This window comes from Polypterus senegalus, chromosome 7 (genome assembly GCF_016835505.1).
Source record: "Polypterus senegalus isolate Bchr_013 chromosome 7, ASM1683550v1, whole genome shotgun sequence".
NCBI classification, from domain to species: domain Eukaryota; kingdom Metazoa; phylum Chordata; class Cladistia; order Polypteriformes; family Polypteridae; genus Polypterus; species Polypterus senegalus.
In genome coordinates this window covers 146,755,217-146,778,268 of record NC_053160.1, presented here as the reverse complement: position 1 = coordinate 146,778,268, position 23,052 = coordinate 146,755,217, and the positions used below count along the sequence as shown (strand labels likewise).

Genomic DNA, 23,052 nt, shown 5'->3' with positions numbered 1-23,052 from the left:
AAGAATTTCAGCGAATACCAAGTGGAGGCAAAGGAAAAACATACTATTTGTTCAAATAAACCGTGGTATAATCAAAAAAAGGAAGTTGATCGAGTGACATAGCGTGTTGGAGAAACTTGAAAGCTCACGTTCACAAAATCGCACAGTGCCGGAAATAAAAAAGAAGTCACATATCAAAGTCGCCGTGAAAAGCCGAGTTGTAGCCCACTGTCAGAGTGTCATATGAAAGCTTATTAGGGTACAGAGAAAAAAAGGCACACAGTGGGGAAAAAGCACGAAATGTCAACTTCAATCTCAACATTTCCACTTTAATCACGTAGTTTATTTTGTCATTAAAGTAGAACATCATAAACTTCGTCTTAAAATCGTTTAATTAACCAGTTTCTCAAATCACATTGTAATTAAAGTAGCACGTTAAATGCTTTGTGCTCTGTGCGTGTGAATCACTACTTGCTTCTTAAACCGGCTCTCTTCCTCCAACTGGACACAGAGTCCATTACATTTGTGATATTACATCTCTCTGAATAACTAAAATACTGAGATGTATACGTGATGTCATTTTCATGATGATAGGAGTTAAAGCACGTTATTAAACATGTGTTTCACTTCGATGAAATAATTTATTGCAGCAGTACTCAGGGCTCTAGGCTTGTGGTGGCACTGGGCAGAGGAAGAATCGGTGGCTCCTTCGCCGCCAATGTCATGCACGGTGGATGGCCACGTCCGTTGCAAACACTGCATAGCTGCCTTGTGCTCATGACACAAGCATTTAACTTTTGCCGAAATTTGTCGCTGCGTTTTTAGCTGTGTTGTTATTTTCTCTTTCTGTTTTATATTCAAAATATATTGGCGTAGCTGTCGCTGCAGTCAGTGCTTTTCTTTCCCCAATTAACCGATCGCCATACAATCAGCTCTGTAATACACGTTAAGCCATCTGTAAGCTTAGCGCCGATTCTTCAAAACGTTTAAAGAACATTGAAATATCTTCGTAGTACATGTTTAATTATTCTATCCTTAACGACACTCCCAGTGAAGAATATAGATTATTTAAATGAAGTTAAAGTTTTATCTGTATAATTTAACAAACATATTTTGCTGCATTTCACCTTAAAAATGATATCGTCATCATATGTAAATACGCGCTTTATAAAGTGGCTCAGGTTGTGCGATATTATAACTGTAGTGCAAGTTTACAGTGTGGTGATTGTACTTATAAGTACAAACAGTTCTACAAGGAGCACTTGATTGACTGCATTTAAAGTTCTTGGGATTAAACTGTTTCTGAACCGCGAGGTCTGTACAGGAAAGGCTTTAAAAAGTTTTGCCGTGGCTGAGACAGCGTTTCCATGAAGCTGTATACCGATAATTCTCTTTCCGATCAGCTGCTGACGTGATCCACACTCAGATACAGTGATATAAATACTCTGCGTGGTGCAGTGAGAGTAATATGGAAAAAGATGACCCGCTGTGGCAACTCCTAACGGGGCTGAAAGAAGAAGAAGAAAAATAAGAAGAAGAGGAAGGTGCAGTGAGAGTAACAACGCTAAAGCAGTTATGGTATTTGGAATACTATGGCTGTTCCCTGGACCATTATATTGTTACGAGTTAATTACAATCAGATGCATTACACTAATAAACAATATGCGGTTAGTTTTGGTGTATTTATAAAGCCGCGTCATGAAAATAATGAGTAATCACACAGGAACAGTACCATTGCTTTGACGCTGGGTGCCGCCAGTCTGCAAAACCTAGCGGAGAACTTGCGTACGACAAGGCATGAGGTACCGTGGAAAAGTGCGTGGCTTTACGGCAAGTGTAGGTTTTATACATCGCGATTTGAACGTGGAAAAGTTCTTACGCAACATTTCTGTGCGTACGCACCGTTTATACATGAGGCCCCAGGTGTAATATGCGCTATATTAATTCACTAAAATATTTGAAATAAATACCTCAGGAAAAATGAAAGTAGTCCACAAACAGTACCTTTACATGTAGTCACGCTTTTAAATTGAAAATAGGACACTTAAAAAGTGAATGAATGGCAGTGGCAGTTGTTTAGTTCAAAAGCATGACCCTGTGTGAGGGCGCTTGATGCTTGTGGAATACTTTCATTTATGATATTGTTTGCTGTTGTCCAGCACTGGTCACCATAGGCTTCCATTAAAGTTGTTATCTCCATTCTCCACAAAAACATGAGATTAAAAGCCATCTTTACAAACTACATGGGGAAAGTAATTTATGAAAAAAGTAACCTTTTTGGGTGGAGTAATCATTTAAGATTCTTTCACTTGAACAAAATTAAGTTTGTGCTAGCAATGTAGAATACTGTAAGTTATCACAAAATATTAATTAGTACTGTCCCACATGTTGTTACCCCAAACAAGCTGCTGAAATATTATTATTCATTGTGATCAGCAGAAAACGGGTGTGTATATATTAGCAATTTAATGAATGGCATCCCAGATTTTTACTTATTATAATTAGTAATCTGTTACTTTGACACAACTCTAAAGCAAGACCTCTAAGGCAAAACTGAATCTATTATTTTGTCTTATAGAATTGTTTCTAGCAGAATGATACAAACATCTATCCATCTATTCATGTTTTTATTTTGTTTTTCTACAACTTGTTTCAGATGAAGGAACGAGCCATACAGGCACTAGGATTTTTTCCAGTTGGTGATGGTGAATTTCCATATCAGAAAAAATTGTTACAAGGACTTATGGAGTCAGTGGAGGTAATGCTTTATTGCTGTAAAATAATTGGTTTATGAAAATGTATCATGTACAGTCAGCCTTTTTAATGTCAATTTCAAACTTCTATATCCTGAATGCTTATTTGCGTGTATCAAAATTCCAAAAATATTTATGTTCATCCATTTTAAATACACATTTTAAAATAAGCTATTTTCTGGTGCTGACTTTTAATTCATTTCCATTCTAATAAGGATTAAGGGTCTGGAAGAAAGTGCAACTTTTTCATCAAATTATTCAATTTTCTCTAATTTTATGCATTCTCTCTACTGTAATGTGCCAGTAAACCTTAGAAAGGTATCCTTTAATTTTTCATAGTTTGTTTTTTAACGACTTTTACGTACACATAAAGTTAAAGTGAAAAGTATGTTTCTGCAAGATGACTAAAGACGGAAATAAAGAATAATGACATTTAGAAATACAAACTATCCTCTTTTGAGCTTACTTCATGTATTCTCCATAAATAAATTAAAAAAGGAAAAAAACTGGGGTAAATTTGCAGAAAAGTGTACCTTTGATGATTGAGTTATTTCTTTTGCTTCAGTTTTGCCTGTTGTGGATATGTTGTTTTGAGCCTTCAGTTAAAATTATAATTTCACCATTTCTAGCCTAAGCAAGTAGAAGTACAATTCACAGTTGGAGAAACAATAACTGTTGCTGCTGTAGGGACTGTTTCTGTAGCTGCACGAAATGTGTGGACCTGTACAGAGGAGCAGTATACAACTCCAAAAGGTAAAGTTTCCTTAATTAAGGATTTTTTTTTAAATGGTAACTCTTCGGAGATTTTTAACATCATTCTTATTTTTCTGTTTAGGAGTTAAGTTGAATGATGTTGTTTCATGGGTACTGGATGAGATTCTCAACAAACATGTTGTCAGTCCTAATCCTCATGTCCGACAGGCTTCTTGTATCTGGTTGCTGTCACTGGTGAAAAAGCTTAATCAACACAAAGAGATTAAAGTAAGTGTCATTCTAAGGTTTCTTCTCTTTTTGCTAGTATTTGTTGTTTTTAAACATTAGAAAATATGAATTTACACTATTTAAAATGGGTAAATGGAATGGGTAATGTTGTATCGGTGTATTATGTAGATACAGTTCTACTTTGGGCAAAACAATAAACATGTATGTGTTTATAATGTACATATGTGTATGTGAAAAAAAACATTATTTTCAAGGGTAGAAAACCATGATAATGTGCCTTTGTTGCTTCAAAAATTAATCTTTCGTTTTGATGTTTGCTAATTCTTTTCATTAATAAAATGATTGTTCTCTAAGTGATCAAAATGTTGCTTACAATACAATAGGTAATGTATGATATTTTTGTTTAATAGTTACTCTTTTTATAACTATGACTGCTTAGTAAGGAATTTAAAATCTTTTTGTTGACCAAGTGTGATCTGTTCATTTAAAAGGCTGTTCCTCATTTATGGGTACTATTTCCAAATAAAATACAAAGCAAGATGAGGATGTATTCAGTACTTACACATGTACATTTCCACATTGTCTGCCTAATAGAGACAATGAGGTCCCAGTCTTTCTAAATCCAGAACCATGTGCTACAATTTTTAGGGCAGAAGCTATTAAATGGCCCCTTAGTACCCACTTTTTCTTTGCTTTTTTCCTTTTTTGTGTACTTTTTGTTTTAGCTGTTTTGCCACAGCCAAAGCTTTGGTATGTTAAATTAATTATGAATGTAGAATGTTTTCAAACTAATATTAATGTCTCTCTAAAATTCCCAAATTATTAATATTTTCCAGACTCATCTAAAAGAAATACAGACAGCATTTGTTTCAATTTTATCTGATCCTGATGGTAAGTATCTCATTATAATTTTAATAGGTACTGTGAGACTGCGAAGAGTGGATAAGTTTGCTGTTTAATGTTTGAAAGTCTGCCTTTTCTCCTCAGTTTATTGAGAGTTTGGGTTTGTTTTCATGTATTTTTCCAGATTTGATTTTAACAGCTTCTTTCTATAGTGCAGTGTTATTAGTATGTACTGTAAATTTCAAGTATGCATTATATATTGATTTCTACTATAGCCATGGACCGTCATAGTTCTGCTCCATGTGACTATACTGCAAAATTAGTTTCTTACAGGGCAGAAATACAAAAAAATAACTAAAGATGTAATGTGTGCACTACCATAGGTTCACTTTGATAACTACACAATCTTTTTGTGTTTTTTGTTCTCTTCAATTTTTTATTAATTAAAGCTATGTGCTCTCTTCTGTGGAACTGTGGTAAAGTAAAGCCTTTTGTGTATTTTGTCTTATTTTTCTATATTTTTGTATTTTCCTGTCAGAGTTGAGTCAAGATGTTGCTTCTAAGGGTCTTGGATTGGTTTATGAGCTGGGAAGTGAACAGGACCAGCAGGAATTGGTGTCCACTTTGGTAGAAACACTCATGACAGGAAAGCGGTATGGTTCACTTGCTGTGATGCTATTATTAATATATTAATAATTCTGCTATTTGTGCTGTTTCAAACATATTTTTATGTACAACTATAGGTAAAATATTTTAGCATTTTTTAATTTTGTACGTTAACCACATTGACACATATTTGAATTGTCACTGTTGGCATATTGCCCTGTAACAAGTAATCAGAAAGAAAAGTGAACTTTTCTCTTTATGTATCCTTTTTTCTTTCTTTCTTTCTTTCCTTTTTTTTTTTTTTTTACAAAAGATTGTTTTATTTCCCTGAAGGGTCAGACACAGTGTATCCCAAGACACAGAGGTTTTTCAGGGTGGTTTGCTGGGAAAAACCCCTGATGGGTAAGTTTGTGTTGTTTTTTTTCTCCTTACATTTATAATTTTAGATAGATGAAGTAAGAAATGATATAAGCTACTGTATATCTCCACATTCTAGTTTTTTTCAGATTCTTGTGATAAATGATTTTTGTTCTGTTTGACTGGTCATTGCATTTACAGGAAAAAATAGTCCCCTTATTTGTTTTGTGAATTAAAGTATTGTTTTCTGTCTAGACCAAGTGTGGTTTTATTTTTTATTAATTTATTAAAAAGATACTTAATGTATTCTTTATTAGAGTAAGTTAAAATGTGGAATAATTGACTTTGGTCAGTGTTTTTTGGTCTACTCCTAAAAAATGAGTATAGGTTTATATATATATATATATATATATATATATATACACACACACACTCTGGGGGGCTTCATTCCCTGCTCGCCAACCCCCTGGCCTGCTCTACATGCCAGCAACTTTGCGTCTCTGCCGCTTGTGTATGTGGATTTCACTTTCACCAAACAATAAATCTTTTGAATCTCGCTGATAGGTCTCTTCATTGGGAAGAAACACTAATTTTCCCTGATGGTGCCACAAATTAGACAATCTACAAGTCTTCGACTTAAAGTTTAAAGCCAAACAATATCTACATACTTCTGTCATATCACCTATGTCCATATATTCGATCTCTTTTCTCTGTTCCGTTATTTCACCAAGTAATAATTTCCATTTGTTAGTGCTAATGCAATCTTTACTACCAGTTTTTTGAGACTTTCGAAATTTAGTACTTTCATAATCTCTAACCTGCTCTGCATGTGTATCGCGCCAACGTTTTTGAACCTGTTCTATTCTTTGTCTTCTTCTACTGTTTGTCTTTTATTTCCGCTCCCACTTGGACCTGTTACGTTTTCAAATCATCTCTTGGCACAAAGTCTCTTCTCACAGAACGTGAAATTATCTCTCTGAAAATGTCTTGTCTCTTCTCTCTGAAAAAGTCTCTTCTCGACCCAAGATTTTTTTATATAATCGAGAGATGTGTATAGTTTTGAGTATATGTTAGGTTTGAGATCTGCACTAGTTTTTAGTAATTGATTTGTTGCTGTTATCCATAGGCAATAAATCGTTAAATTGAATAGCAGCATACAATCAATGGAGGATTTCCCATGTCAACATTTTTCAGTGAAAAACTGTCACTGCCATTTAAAATCCATTATTTACTTGATGCATTGTATGTGCTCTCTCTATGTGTAGGTATGCGTTGTGGTATATGGATACATTCTTCAATCGCTGTAATGCCATCTCAGCGCTATTAGCAGAGTAATCCAAGTCATATGTCAAATGTTTGTGCATATGAAAGTCTTTTAGATAAGGTGTAATTTGGTCCACCTATTAGGCTGACCACAGGTCTGAATTTTAAAGGGGTCTTGTGGATTTTTGGGAGGCCATAGAATGCCAGGCAGATCGCATCATTTGATTACATTTTATAGTAATCTTTTAACAGTCATTATTTCAGAGTTTACCCAGGGTGGTTTTGATTTTATTTAAGGTCGTTTTTGTAGGGTCACTGGTTAATTGCTCATAGGTGGTGGTGTGAGAGAAGATTTCCTAAATTGTGTTAACATATTGCTGTTTGTCCACTACGACTATTGCGCTTACTTTGTCAACTGGTGTAGTCATACCGTAGTGATCTTGAAGCCTTCTGTTCTTTTTTTTTTTTTTTTTTTTTTTAGAAATTTGGACAGTCAGATGTCTTGTGTGTAACTCACTGGCCATGGCGCACGCACCTTATTCCCTATGCATTATCTGCTGGTGTCTTTCCAGTGTGAATGATGTGTTCCAGGGAGCCTAGGAAGTTCATATTGGAGGTGTCTTTGTGATTAAAGTTCAACCCATGGCAGGAACATTTTGTTCTGTGGTGGAAAGCTGTCTTTTGAAGAAGTTGCATACTCCGGATTGTGGTTCATTATTATGCACATTTCCAGTAAATTTATTCTATTTTTATTGAGTATATCTTTTGGAGGTTGTATCATGGATGCTTTTGGCCTATTCTTGTGTAACAGTCTAACATACAAACAGAAGGAAAGATCCATGGTCTCTGATTTACACAAAAGTTTCACCGGACACACACATTTACCTGGGACACTGTGAAAGTAAAATTCATGGCCAATACTAAGAGTGTCAGAGAGCTGGCTGAATCGTGGGTCTCTAAAATGCCATTAACAGTAATTTGGGCTTGAACCAAGCATATGCAGGCTTAAAAGAAGAACAGCTAAATAATAAAAAAGACTTTTTGACCAATACCTTCCGAATCCCACTTTATTAATCCAACCCCCCTTCCACCCCTACCCTTCATCTGCTATATTTTGCCTTTGATTCTTGTATATCTAATCATTTTCCTCTGATGATAACACCTGACAGGTTGTCAAAAGCATAGGAATAAAAGCTATTTTAAGATACATGACTTATTTGCTTCCTTTGTGCATCTCTTAACTGCAAATATATATAATGTATGTGTGTGTGTACGTGTATATATATATATATATATATATATATATATATATATATATATATATATATATATATATACACACAGTAATCCCTCGCTATATCGCTTCGACTTTCGGCTTCACTCTATCGCTGATTTTAAATGTAAGCATATCTAAATATATATCACGGATTTTTCGCTGGTTCATGGATTTCTGGACAATGGGTCTTTAATTTATGGTACATGCTTCCTCAGTTTGTTTGCCCAGTTGATTTCATACAAGGGGCGCTATTGGCGGGTGGCTTAGAAGCTACCCAATCAGAGCATGTATTATATATTAACTAAAACTCCTCAATGATATAAGATATGCTTCCCGCGTGGTGCTTGTTTGCTTTTCTCGGTCTTTCACCCTCCCTGACATTCTCTGCGCCTGACGGAGGGGGTGTGAGCAGAGGGGCTGTTTGCACAGAGGCTGTGTGCCTAGAGGATACGGATGCTCCTCTACAAAATGCTGCTTTATCGCGGTGCTTCGGCATACTTAAAAGCATGTATTGATTTTTTGATTGTTTGCTTTTCTCTTGCTCTCTCTCTCAGACATTCTCTGCTCCTGACAGCGCTCCTTTGAAGAGAAGATATGTTTGCATTCTTTTAATTGTGAGAAAGAACTGTCATCTCTGTCTTGTCATGGAGCACAGTTTAAACTTTTGACTAAAGGGTGTTATTTCATGTCTAGAGGGCTCTAATAATGTTAACAGTGTGGGAGAATTTATAAGCGATTAAAAAAATTAAAATTAACATACAAACATATGGTTTGTACTTTGCGGATTTTCATCTATCGCGGGGGTTCTGGAACAAACCCCGATCGAGGAGGGATTACTATATATATATATATATATATATATATATATATATATATATATATATATATATATACGCAAATGCATACGCACAGTATTGATACATGCATTTTTGTACATAAGAAATGTATTAATTTTGCATTTTAAAATAGCAAGTTTTCTTTTTTTTTTTCTTTTTTTAGTGAAGGCTTATCCACGTATAAAGAACTATGTGCACTGGCTAGTGATCTTAATCAGCCTGACTTAGTTTACAAATTCATGAATCTGGCTAATCATCATGCCATGTGGAATACACGAAAGGTATCTTTTTTTTTTTTATAAATATGATTACTATTGGCCAGAAATTTGTGAGGATGATATTTGCTTTGGATGTAGTTTATATTTTAGTAGTCATTTGAAATGAGACATGAGTTTAACTTTCATTATAGGGAGCTGCATTTGGCTTTAATATGATTGCACTGAAGGCTGGAGAACAGTTGGCTCCTTTTCTGCCCCAAATTGTTCCCCGTCTCTATCGATATCAGTTTGATCCAAACTTGTCCATTCGACAGGCAATGACAAGTATCTGGGATGCTCTTGTTACTGACAAAACAGCTGTAAGTTTGCATGTCTTTGTAATATTATGTACTCATATTTTTATGTTAATAAATAGGAAGTAGACATTCATTTTAAATTTTTGTGAATGGAGAAACATTTTCCAAATGACAGTGAATCAAAATAAAATTTACCTGTAAAATTCCCACATTAAAATACATAATATATACAAAGAAATGTTTTTACCATATTATTGAAAAACTATCTTGAAACAAAGTGTATTTGTATTTAAAATGTAGTTGTAATTACTCAAGATATATTCTGGAAATTAATATTAAAAATAGTAATAAGTAAACTACCAAACAGAAATACTTTTCATATAGAGAAATAATTATTGATAATGTAAAGAAAAAAAACCTTAGAGATATCTAAAACATGATAGTTACTCTGTAAAAAAACATGATAGTTACTCTGTTACTTCCACTTTCTGGAGTTATATCTTCTATGTAATAAAACATTAACATATTTATGTGTGCATGGTCAGTTTGGCTTTGGTGACACTATCAAAAGAGGAAGTGCAAGTACCTTGCAAATATATACCTTTTACCAATAAATACCTTTTGAACACTTGAAACTTCAACGTTACAAGACTGAATTGAACACAAAATAAGCACAATAAACTGCTGTTAGCCTAACAAACCAGCTTTCCAAATGCATTTTCTAAAGGGGTATATAAACTGTGACCTGATTTAGAGAATACTGTTTATTTGTCTGCTGCAATTATCATATTAAATAAAATACAAGGGATCACCTTTTATTGTTCTAAAATTTTGTTTAGTAGAGAGATTTTAAATTCATTACTTTGTTGTATAGTCCACTGTGTACTCCATACACTTAGTACCAGCAATCTATAAACTTATAAATGCCTTTAGGAAACATTTTGGTTGAGTGCTAGTAAGTTATGCACTCCTTCGTTTACCTTGACATTAACTGCAGATTGTTGTCTCCAATTTGTAATGCAATACTGTATATACTCTGTGGTTACTCTTCTGTCATTGGTTGACATTGAAGGCACTTCTAAAATCAGCTGAAACGAAGCCTTCCTGTATAAAAAAAAAACGGTTGTGTATGTTATAGCCATATCCATACTTTTACAAATTTTAGTCTAATATAACTACAGACCACAATTTTTATATGAGATAAATAATAATTGATATTTGTCAAGAAAAAATAATAAATGTATAAACAAAGATAGATACAAAATATTTTATATGTGTGTGTAAGGTATTTGAAATTTATTGGTTTTCAGTATATAATCAATTGTCGGAGTTGCACAGTTAATCTTTGGTCAAGAAAGAATTTTATGGCAGCATTTGAAAACACTGCTTGCCCAATGAACTGTTTACTGTATGCAAATAAGTGTCTACAACTGTTGACTTTCTTGCTTGTACAGGTGGATAAATATTTAAAAGAGATTTTGCAAGACCTTATATCTAACCTGACCAGCAACTTATGGAGGGTCCGTGAATCTAGGTATGACATGTGCCTGTACTAAAAGCAAAAATTTTATTTTTTATTCATTGTAAAGGTATTGATTAATGTTTACAAATAAGTATATCTTTATGGATATACTTATATAATTTGATGAATTGATGTGTAGATAAGCAGGAGAATCATTTGAATCACAAAAATCACCAAGAAAAGTACAAGTCCTGGTAACTGAGACAAAGCATTTCCAAGTTAAGGTTCCAAAAATACCTTAAAGCCCAGATACAGTGGGTATAGAAAAGAATCACCCCCTTTGAAATATTCCCATTTGTTTGCTTTACAGCCTTAAATGAAGACACACATAAACATATTTCTTCTCAGCTTTACTTACTCAATGCAACCTATAACATCCAAGTGAAATATATCACAGTTACAGTTCAGAAAAATTATAAAAAAATCAAAAACAAGTCATACTGAGATTAATAAAGGATTACACCCCAATGTCAATATTTTATTGAACCACCTTTTGCTTCAATGACAGCCTTTTGTCTGTAGGGATACTTCTCTATCAGCTTTGCACATCTAGATTAAGCAGTATTTGCTCACTCTTCTTTACAGAAATGTTCAAGTTAAGTCAGATTGGATGGTGAGTGTTGGTGGACTGCTATCTTCAAATCTTTCCCCAGGTTTTCAATGGGAGTTAGGTCTGGGCTCTGACTGGGCCACACAAGGACATTCAATTTTTTTCTTCTTCAGCCACTGTGTGGTCAATTTTGCTGTGTGCTTTGGGTCATTGTCATGTTGAAAGGTGAACGTTCTGCCCATCTTCAACTTTCTGGTAGAGGGTAGCAGGTTTTCTTCAAGAATTTGACGGTATTTTGCACCATCCATTTTTCCTTATACCATAATGAGAGCCCCAGGCCCTGACGCACAGAAACGCCCCAACAATGGGATGCTGCCACCTCCATGCTTTACTGTAGGTATGGTGTGGATGGTGAGCTGCACTGGATTTCCGCCAGCTGTACCGTTTGGTATTGAGGCCATATAGTTTGATTTTGGTCTCATCTGACCATAAGATCTTTTTCCACTTGGCATCAGAATATTCAAGGTGCATTCTGGCAAAGCTCAAGCAAGCCTTCATGTGGTCTTTCTTGAGAAGTGGCTTTTTTCTTGCGGCCCTCCCGAACAAGCCACAATTGTGGAGTGCTTGTGAAATTGTTGTTACATGCACACAATGACCACTCTTTGCCATAAAATCCTTCAAAGTGGCCAATGGCCTCTTGGTAGCTTCTCTTACCAGTTTCCTCCTTTCTCTTCCATCTAGTTTGGAGGGAAGGCCGGATCCAGGGAGGGTCCTAGTAGTACCAAACACTTGCCACTTCTTTATTATGGACTTTACTGTGCTTCTTGGGATTTGATAAAGCCTTTGAGATTTTTTTGTATCCGTCTCCTACTTTATGTTTGTCCACAACTCTATCCCCGAGATTTTTTAAAGTGGCTTGCCACCCATAGTCAGTTGTTTGCTGTCAGTTGCACTGCCAAGCAAGGGAACAGCTCTTTTTATGCTTCACTAATCACAATGATTACAATTGATCACAGGTGGAAGCAAGTAACCATGGTCTGCAATGGAAATGGTGGCTACTTACACCTGATTGAGTTTACAAATATTGTTTAGGGTGGGGGTGGGGTGTGTGTGATCCTTTATTAATCTCAGTATTTCTTGTTTTTTCATTTTTTTATTATTCTGAACTGTGGCTGTGATATATTTCACTTGAATGTTATAGATTGCATTGAGTAAGTAAAGCTGGAAAAAAATGTGTGTGTTTTCATTTAAGGCTGTAAAGCAAAAAAAAAGGGAATATTTCGAAGGGAGTGATTCTTTTCTATACCCACTGTAGATAGCAGACTATGTCATTAATACTTCTGATTTTTGCTAAAGAAGTCATAATGATTAAACACAAAGTCTGTTTTAAATGCAAATATAAAATATTATATCATAATACCACATCCATGCCATGCAAGTAGTTTCAGACTGCAGACTAGCATGTGCAGTCTTAAAACAGACATTACCTGGGCCAAAATTCAAACTCTTTCATTTAGAATTTTTGCACAGCATTGCTTACCCTAGTTCCACTGTACCTACACTTTCAAAATGAGATTATGCACATAATCTCACTGTTGCCTTAAATTTGATTTTCAGACTCTTAGAACGATATTTTTTAAATTGTACCTTTAAAAAACTGCTTGTTATCAAGAATTATATTGTTTTAAATGATGATACTTGATGGTAAATATTAGGAAATGATTGACTGAACTTCAGGGGCCTCTGTAGTTAAGAGAATATGTGTAGGCTAGCAAGACATCTTTTGCCATGGTAGTAATAGGTGCTGAATCATGAACTGTATGATTAATTAGCCAAATTTCTGAGTCATGCTATTATTATTATGTGTTTCTTTCTTGATCATTGTTTAGTTTGACTCAATTTGTGAGTTTCCTTGTATCTGTTGTACTCTAAGTTTACCACCTTTTAAGATATTGATAATTTTTCATTTTATATAAAAAAAATCATTTTATAAAAGGATAATTTTTGAAAGAAAAAGCTAAATTATTTGCTGAAATATCTACTACTTAGCAGTTAACGCCATAAAAATATCTAAAAAAAAATATAATTATTGCAGTGTACAAAATATCTTATTTTACAGTGTTATTTCTCTATAGTTGCCTGGCACTGAATGACTTAATCCGTGGAAGGCAATTGGATGACATAATTGATCAGCTTCCATTGATCTGGGAAACGTTGTTTAGAGTAAGAGATGACATTAAGGTAATTGGTTGCTACTATTTTTCAAACTGTTTAAATGTAATCACTATTCTTTCATTGTTTAAATCAGTGTCAAGTAAACCCATATTTTTATGTTTTGTGAAACACAGATCAGGGTATAATGAATGTATGTATTTAAGCACACTTTGAAATATTTTGTTATATACAGTGATCCCTCGCTATATCACGCTTCGACTTTCGCGGATTCACTCCATCGCAGATTTTAAATGTAAGCATATCTAAATATATATCACGGATTTTTCGCTGGTTCGCGGATTTCTCGGACAATGGGTCTTTTAATTTATGTTACATGCTTCCTCAGTTTGTTTGCCCAGTTGATTTCATACAAGGGACGCTATTGGCAGATGGCTTAGAAGCTACCCAATCAGAGCATGTATTACGTATTAAATAAAACTCCTCAATGATATACGATATGCTTCCCGCGCGGTGCTTGATTGTCTGCTTTTCTCTGTCTCTCTCACTCTCTCTGCCTGATGGAGGGGGTGTGAGCAGAGGGGCTATTTGCACAGAGGCTGTTTGTAGAGGATACGGACGCTCCTCTAAAAAATGCCGCTTTATCGCGGTGCTTCGGCATACTTAAAAGCCCAAAAGCACGTATTGATTTTTTGATTGTTTGCTTTTCTCCTGCTCTCTCTCTCTGACATTCTCTACTCCTGACATGCATTCTTTGAAGACGAAGATATGTTTGCATTCTTTTAATTGTGAGAAAGAACTGTCATCTCTGTCTTGTCACGGAGCACAGTTTAAACTTTTGACTAAAGGGTGTTATTTCATGTCTAGAGGGCTCTAATAATGTTAACAGTGTGGGAGAGTTTATAAGGGCTTAAAATATATAAAAATAACCATACAAACATATGGTTTCTACTTCGCGGATTTTCACCTGTCGTGGGGGGGTCTGGAATGCAACCCCCGCGATCGAGGAGGGATTACTGTACTCTAAAATAAAAAACACAACATCTAAACATATTTGGGTGAACAGACTTCGGAGGGAATGGATACTAATATTGTATTAAGGTTAACAAACCAAGAAAACAATTTCATTTTTTAAGACTCTGAAATAGCTGACAAAGAATTTGAGACAGCAGAAGAAAAATAGCTTTTGGGTAAGAGAAGACAATGATATTTTAAATGTAAGTTATAAAAATACATTAGAAAAAATATTCTGAGAAACATTATGGAAAAGTGGATGTTGTAGCTAAAAGTCTGGAAGAAAATAACGTTTTAGATGATATGGAGGCCCCAGCCTTTTGAGAAAGTACTATAAGCAATAAAGATTTAACTATTAACAGTATAGAATGAATTGATAATATGCCATCAGAATGTCTGAAAATCTTTTGGGGTGAAGACACTATATATATACACCAGTGAACACTCCAATAAACTCTGCTGTTTCCCTTTCTGTTCACTTTCTACACAGATAAATTTAGGTACATATTACATTTTTGTTTGGATGAGTATGGAAAGTTAGTGGAGGACTTTCACTTGTCCTTCACAGTGGACTGGTACTGCCACTACAAAATAAATGTCATTAGAACTGGTGGTAGAGATTTGGCATGTCAGAATCCCAGGGATTGACCACCACAATGGAGAAGGAGATGTACTGTAAGTGGTGTAGAGTTAGAAAAGCTTTGGGGTACATCTGAACATTAGACTGAGCTGGGTAGCCAATACAGACCTGCCCTAAAAAAATGGAAAAAAAACAGACCAGTATAGTAGTTCAGACCACATTGGTCTCATTTATAACACTGTCATAGTGCACATGTTCAGCCAGCAGCCACTCATGCTTCAACCACATTATTATTATTACTCTTGACTGAAATACCAGCTTTAATGTTAATATTTCACTTTATGTACACTCTAAGTAATGGCAAATAATTTATGTTTGTATTAGTTGTATATTATATGTTCAGTTACTGTTTCAAGGCGGCACAGTGGTAAGGCTACTGCTCACATTGTTTTCTGTGTGGAGCATGTATGCAGTTTCCATGTCTTTGTGGAATTTCCTACAGGTCTTAGTGACCTTATCATGCCCCCAAAAACATGTGTTACATCCAAATTGATGCAGTGTGAATGTGAGTGTGGTTATGGGTTTGTGTGTGTGTAGACCCTGCAGTGGATTGGTGATCTGTCCAAGGTTGATTCCTATGCTGTGTCTGATGTAGCTTGGATGAAATCTGGATGGAACACGTTTCCAATGTTAATTTATTTCCTCTTTGAGTACTCAAGTTATTCATCACAAGAAATATACACTGTATATATTTTTTTTCATAGGAGTCTGTACGAAAGGCTGCTGATTTAACAATAAAAACACTAAGTAAGGTAAAATTATATTTATTATTTATTAGAATTCAATTTTACAATGAATTACTTTTGTAATATTTTATATTGTTAGTCCATTTTCTTTGTATACAGTAATTGTAACAAGTACATTCTATATAAATATTTTGCTTTTCATAAAATGAGATCAGAAAACTATTTGTAATTGTTTTGATCTTCAAAGGTATGTGTACGAATGTGCGAAACATTGGGTACCACAGCACAGCGCACAGTTGCAGTCCTCCTTCCTTGCCTTTTAGACAAGGGTGTAATGAGCAATGTGGCAGAGGTCCGAGCACTAAGGTATTTTTTTTTTTTGTTTAAATTTTATACTCTTATATTCAAACATTTTTTTTTCTTATTTTATTATAAGTGCATTCAAAGCATACTGTATTTTTCTGGTTATGATTTCCATTATATTTTTGGTCAATTTAATTTCCCTTCCAATTATAGTATAGCCATGTCTTCATCCACAAAGGGCACATATTAACATCAATTTGGCATTGCTGATAAAGTGACAATTTCCCAAAGAAATGCGATCTAATGCCATTGTGCCTAAACAAAACGTCAAATGGAGAACGAGAAAAGATAAGCCATGTTTAGCTTCTTAATATTTAGACTAAAGGGAATAATTTAGTTGTGCCTCTACAAATACAGACATCACATGTACAACTCGGGGAATGTTTAAGTACTGTCATATCTCCTTATGTAGTTATGGATTGCCACTGTTTCTGTTTTAAATCAGTCTGGGCCAGAATTTGCATTTTATCTAAGCTTTAAATAAATTGTCTCTAGTTTATCAGTACACTTATTTTCAAAAAATCCTCCACGTTGGAAACCCTTCTTGTGTTTTTGTAGTGCATTAAAATCTTGAATCAGGGTAACATTATTGTTTGCTTGCTTCATCTATAAATAACAGCAGTAGGAGCAATGCATAAGGCTGCATACCAATACAAATGTGTTCAATTTGGCCATTAACTCTAACTAATGTATTTAAATTGAAAGTGTTACCATTGTTCTTTTTCAGCTTCTTATGAATGAAGTAGTGCATTGTACTAGTCATATACTATTATTATGGTATTCTGTAGACAAAGAATGATTACTCGATCTTTTTAGACATGTGGACATCAGATTAAATAAAATTTCTCAGTTCCAGTAAAGTTTCATAATAAAGATACCACGTATCAGCTGTAATGAGATTATAAAACTCCTACCAACATTGAAAGTTGCATGTTGACCTGAAGCTTTGAAGTGTAGCAGGAGTGACCATCAAATGTTAGTAATCTCTGAGAAAACAAATAACTGAAACACTTAACGTTCAAACTTTTTGGCATTTAGACTCTTCATAGTACTACAGCCAGTGCTGATCCAGCAAATTGTTTTATTATTAATGTAACATTTAAACTATCCCACGCTCCTGACTGAAGCCTAACATTAAATTCTAATCCAAAATACTTCTGTAAACATATCCTGCTCCTAAACTAAAATTAATTTTACTATAGTCAAAATAACCAAAACAAACAAAAAACAATTGATTTAAGTTGATGGAAACTGTATTTGGAGCATATGTCAAACATAACGGTGGCAGTTACTGGTCTTTTTGCCTCAGTTTGTTTATATGACAAGAATTTACTGGGGATGTCAGATTACCTGACTGCATAATGTCTTTCCAGCACAGTTTTACAATTCAAAAGAATAGCATGGTCATTCCTCTTTGTGACATTTGGTAAAATGCTACCTGATGGAGCTGATGCTGTGCAAAGTGTTTATGATTATTTCCATTCTGTCAAGGTATTTAAAACGTGAGATATCAGACAGACAAGTTTCTCCTCTGTTTGTGAGGTATAAATACTTACGCAAGTTTAGTTTAGCATTGATATTTAATATCTTTTATTTATAATAATTTTAAGCTGCAGAATAACTTGGACAAAGAAATGATGCTGCTCTGTTTAGCACTGATTCATACACCTTTGTTCCCTTAACTAAATTTGGAGGAGCTGTGCAATTTTTAATCATATTTTTTCTCTAGATATATTGGTTTCTTTCAATATTCTAAAGATGTGCATGCCAGATGAATCCATTTCTATAAATTGACTCCGTGTAGACTGGGGATTAATCCATCTTTTAGTTCTTACATAGATTTTAAGACGAGTTCTACCTTTCTGCAGCATAGAGGGAAGATAGGGAAGCAGATTTAGATGACAAATACAGAGTGCAGTATTTAAATTGCATTCCATGTACATGCTAGGTTGGTTCGTAACTCTAAATTGATATTGTGTCAGTGGCTGCAGAAGTATGTATACAAATGTACCCTTTGAGACTTGGGACCTGTCTTGTGCCATGTGATGCAGGAATAGCCTCTGGCTTTGTGCATCCCTGAAGTAGAATAATGGATTTCAGATGCTCTTTTGAATTATTTTTGTCAAGTATTTCTAAATTCTGCTAATTAAGATGTTTCATTTTATCTACTGATCTGTTGATGTACATCTAGTATTTTTATAATTTATACATTCAAATATTAGAGTTAAATATATTTTATATGTGCTGACACACTGGTTTTGAATCTTGCACCATGATATTCTTTTATGAAGTTTGCATTTTCCCCAGTGCTTCAGAAGGTATCATCCCAGTATTTCATTTTTCCTCTGTCATCTCTAAAAGATATGCAGGTGGGGTTGTCTAGTGATTCCAGATTGACCTCTTATTTATGTGTCAGTTTGGATGTATACATAGGTGGGACTGGCAATTGACTGTTTCATGCCATTTGTCCAGAGCTGCAGGGGAAAATCCCAGCACCCTGCAGCCTTGAATTAGATTCAAGAATGACATGAGATTTCTTTTATATTAATGGCGTATAATGGTGCCATTCTGTGCTTTAAGTTTGTAGAAAAAAAATGGAAACTAATTAAAAAATATATTTTGATTGTTGAATTATCCATCCACCCATTTTACACTCAGCTTAATGCAGTTCAATATGCAAATTCTAACCAGAGTATGAACATCTGTTTATATTTATTAAAAATATTAAAAAGGATCTACAGTAAACAGCAACATCAAACTCACTAAAAGGTGTGCTGTGTCTGAGATATTAAAGACATAAAACTGATAAAAAAGTTGTTACATGCTTTCTCTGTATTGTTTTTGGTGAAATAACCATGAGACAACAGATTTCAATGCAAAGAGTTAGTTCAGCATATTTTTATGTGTCAATACACAAAGCTGGTAAGCAACACACCTGTCCTACACAATGCCACTCAACATCCCATCGAAAGGCACATCACACAACCAGTTTCCGCTCATAAGTGCCACGTACTTCCAATTTATTGCACTACCCTCCTCTCTGTCACAATGGTAACAAAAAGTTTTATTTGCTGCTGTAGACCAGAAGAACTGAATCTTATGTTGAATTCCAAGTAACAATGGCCACTATGTTTCCTTGCCTTCCTGAGCTTCAGAAAGCACTTGTTCCTGGTAATTATTAATACAGTCATTTCTGCAGAGCAGCTGTCCAGTATCATCTGAAGCATATTCACCTTTTCCATTAGAATTAGGAACTGGGTTTTGGTAACATAAGTAAATACAGTATCTGCATTTGTTTGTAAAGTAAGATTCACCCTATCCTCTGCTAAGTCTAGAATCAAGTTCACGGCCCTCTGACCATACTCAAAGCCTGCAAGCAATATGCACATCCTGCATTACACCTCTCGACAAAATGTGTGCCCCATGTCTGGCCCTGCCACCAAGCGTGATATACAACCCATTCACTACATTATCTTAATCATAATCCAACAGGTTTAACAAATGTAATTATTAAAACAATAGTTGAAGTCTTGAATCCTACAATGTTTTTTGCAAAGTCTAATTATGCCTTTCTTATTCTTTGGTTTTATGTGCAGTATTCAGACTTTAGTCAAGATTAGCAAGAGTGCTGGTGGTAGATTAAAGCCTCATGCAGCCCGTTTGATACCTGCATTGCTGGAATCATTAAGTGTTTTGGAGCCACAGGTCCTAAACTATCTGAGCTTAAGAGCCACTGAGCAGGAAAAAGTAAGTGAAAACACCTGAACCCTCTTCTGATATTAACATATCTGATTTTGTTTGGCTAGCTTCAATTTAGTTCTGTTTTGCAAAACTGGGCATGATAGCAACTATAATGACACTGAATGCTCTGTAAAGAGACTTAAGTAATCATGAAAAATGAAAAAAGAGAGAGAGAGAGAAAAAGAGACATATTTGCCTTTTTTAATATGGTGGCCTTTCTATTTATTTGTATTTATTTACATATTTCCCCCTATACCCTCATCCCCTCCCCAAAAGCACCTCGTCATGTTAAAGTCTCATGTAGGTATCCCAGGTCAATTTGAAAAGCTCCTTACTTTGGTTATTTTGGAAATATGTGTTTCACCACAAGAAATTTCATTGTATAGTATAGGGGCAATTCAGAAATAATAGCAAAATTGACTCACTATACCCAAGAAGTTAAACCTACACTTATATCTTGTACTTTAATGGTTAGTATTCAACAAAATACATACATCACTAGCATCTTGCTAAAAAATGTGTAATATTTTATAGCAACCACATTTAATAAAAATATTAATTCACTTTCTTTACTTTGGTATATTCAGGTTTGTAGTAAATTAATTTTATATTAGAAGTACCAACTTTTGCGGTGGGCTGGCGTCCTGCCCAGGGTTTGTTTCCTGCCTTGCACCCTGTGTTGGCTGGGATTGGCTCCAGTATGTCCTCGTGACCCTGTAGTTAGGATATAGCAGGTTGGATAATGGATGGATGAAGTACCAACTTTGCATTTTAGTAGGAGCTCAACATGTTACCCAGAATCACAGAAATGTTATCATAAAAATGCATCACACTTTAAAATAATACTTTATTATTTTTAATATATTTTGGTAGGGGAGAAGTGTTCTAAATCTCTGTTTTATATTTCCCTTAGCCCAAACTACCTTAAATTATAGATTTAAACTATGTCTCAGTGTTGTGTTCCCATCCAAACTGTGATTTTCTCATTAAGCTTAATCAATAGTTTTTTATACATATATTTTGTTTATTTTTCAGGCAGCAATGGATACTGCAAGGCTTAGTGCAGCCAAGTCCTCCCCCATGATGGAGACTATCAACATGGTAAGGCTAAAAATATGTCACTCAAAATAAATTTCTTAATGTCAAATTCAGGTAAATCTCATGTATCATATGCTCAGGGGATCTTAAGGCATTATTAGCATACTCTGCACATATTTTATTATTTTTCATTTATTTCTCATCCTGCTTCTGCTTCAATGTTTTAAACTAAAGTGGAAAATAGTGGATTAGTAGAATACCATGAAAGTTCCAATAAATAGTCATTGCCTTTTTGGACATGAAATTGTAGTTCTTATATTGTTGATTTCTCAGTAAATAATTGTCTATGATGTTAATCTAAAGCAGGTATTTTTCATACTTAATACAAAGAAACCCACCTGAATCACTATAAATATGTCTTATGATACTATTTATCTTCTTAGAACTAAATTGATCTTTTTTATTTTTTGCCACCACAGTGCCTACAGCATTTGGATAGTTCTGTTCTTGGTGAGCTGATACCAAAACTCTGTGACCTACTGAAAAGTGGAGTAGGTCTAGGGACAAAGGTAAAACGTGATTATTTAATGCTTGTACAAAGTGATAAAAAGAAAAAAAAATCTGGTGTGTTTTTATTTTATGCTATAATATATATATATATATATATATATATATATATATATATATATATATAGGCTCATCTGTCTCTTCATCACGACTGACCAGTACATCGTCCACAGCTATTATCTTCCTTTCGATATTCCACTTCTTTGGATTCCAATTCCACAAAGGGCAGTCCTGGCAGAGTCCCACACCCACCAGGAACAAGTCTGACTTGCTGCAAATCAATGAATTACCACCTTAGAGTGGGGGGGGGCACAGGGCTTGTGAGCGCCTGGAGGTTGGGTCTTTACACATGGGACACAGCCAGAAGGAGCAACATGGATCCATCCTCAAGTGGGCCCCTCACCTGCAGGAGGAACCATAAGGGGTCCGGTGCTTTTGGCTTAGGTGGCAGTCGAAAGCAAGTGCCTCAGTGGACCTGTCCCCTGAACCTATCCCTGTCTACCACAACTGACTTTAAGGATTGCTTGCTTTTAACAGTCATCTAAATTTTAGAAAACTAACTCCACAGGGTTATAAATTTAGCCTTGAGAATACTTTACTGAAAATGTATTTGTTTGTTTTTTCTAATAGGGTGGTTGTGCTAGTGTGATAATGTCTCTGACAGTGCAGTGTCCTCAGGACCTCAAACCATTTGCTGGTATGTGGCTTTTTATGATTGTATTTGTAATTATATCTCAGAATTGATTAATTGTACAGTAAAACGTAAAGAAAAGACAGACTTTATCAAACCTAAACGGTAACTATCGTATATATATTTTACCAGTTCTCTAAAAAATGGAGTGATAGTGTGGACTGCTGTATGTTACAAATAAACGTAATTGAAGGGCATTCATTGGAAACATTTAGGATAAAAAGGGCAAAAAGTTGTCAGGAGAAATTTAACATGTTGATTTTTATCAGCCCGTAATGGTACAGATATTGAAACTAACCACAACTTCCTCACTATTCTTTGAGGCAAGAAATAATGTTTATAATCTTGTACAAGAAACAGATTTAGAAACAGTCTGATGCTTAATTTGAAGCTAGTGAACATTCAGAGTTTAGTCAAAATGTCCAACAACGTAGTGTCATAATACATATGATCAAAACAGATATGCAGAGGTTTTGTTGTTATTGATTAGTTTTGTAGATTTTTTTTTTTCTTCTTCAATGTATTTTATTTTACAGGTAAACTGATGAGTGCTTTGCTGAATGGCTTGAATGACCGTAGTAGTGTAGTTCAGAAATCATTTGCTTTTGCATTGGGACATTTGGTTCGGGTAAGCAGAAATTCAGAATTAAAGAATAGTCTCTTTGAGGTGGAAAGTTTTTGTGAAGTAACCCAAGAAAT

The 23,052-nt window shown here is 34.8% G+C and overlaps 1 protein-coding gene across 2 annotated transcripts in view; it reads left to right on the top strand.

Moving 5' to 3' along the window:
* ecpas (Ecm29 proteasome adaptor and scaffold) overlaps positions 1-23,052 on the top strand; it is a 144,806-nt gene that overhangs the window by 107,662 nt on the left and 14,092 nt on the right. For both annotated transcript variants that reach the window (XM_039759395.1, XM_039759394.1), the window contains exons 23-39: positions 2,636-2,737; positions 3,362-3,485; positions 3,568-3,713; positions 4,511-4,565; positions 5,056-5,170; positions 5,457-5,525; positions 9,019-9,136; positions 9,265-9,432; positions 10,824-10,903; positions 13,577-13,682; positions 15,972-16,019; positions 16,201-16,319; positions 19,913-20,063; positions 21,093-21,158; positions 21,575-21,664; positions 22,293-22,359; positions 22,890-22,981. In XM_039759395.1, coding sequence (XP_039615329.1) covers positions 2,636-2,737; positions 3,362-3,485; positions 3,568-3,713; positions 4,511-4,565; positions 5,056-5,170; positions 5,457-5,525; positions 9,019-9,136; positions 9,265-9,432; positions 10,824-10,903; positions 13,577-13,682; positions 15,972-16,019; positions 16,201-16,319; positions 19,913-20,063; positions 21,093-21,158; positions 21,575-21,664; positions 22,293-22,359; positions 22,890-22,981 — 1,716 coding nt within the window. The remainder of the gene's footprint in view (positions 1-2,635; positions 2,738-3,361; positions 3,486-3,567; positions 3,714-4,510; positions 4,566-5,055; positions 5,171-5,456; positions 5,526-9,018; positions 9,137-9,264; positions 9,433-10,823; positions 10,904-13,576; positions 13,683-15,971; positions 16,020-16,200; positions 16,320-19,912; positions 20,064-21,092; positions 21,159-21,574; positions 21,665-22,292; positions 22,360-22,889; positions 22,982-23,052) is intronic.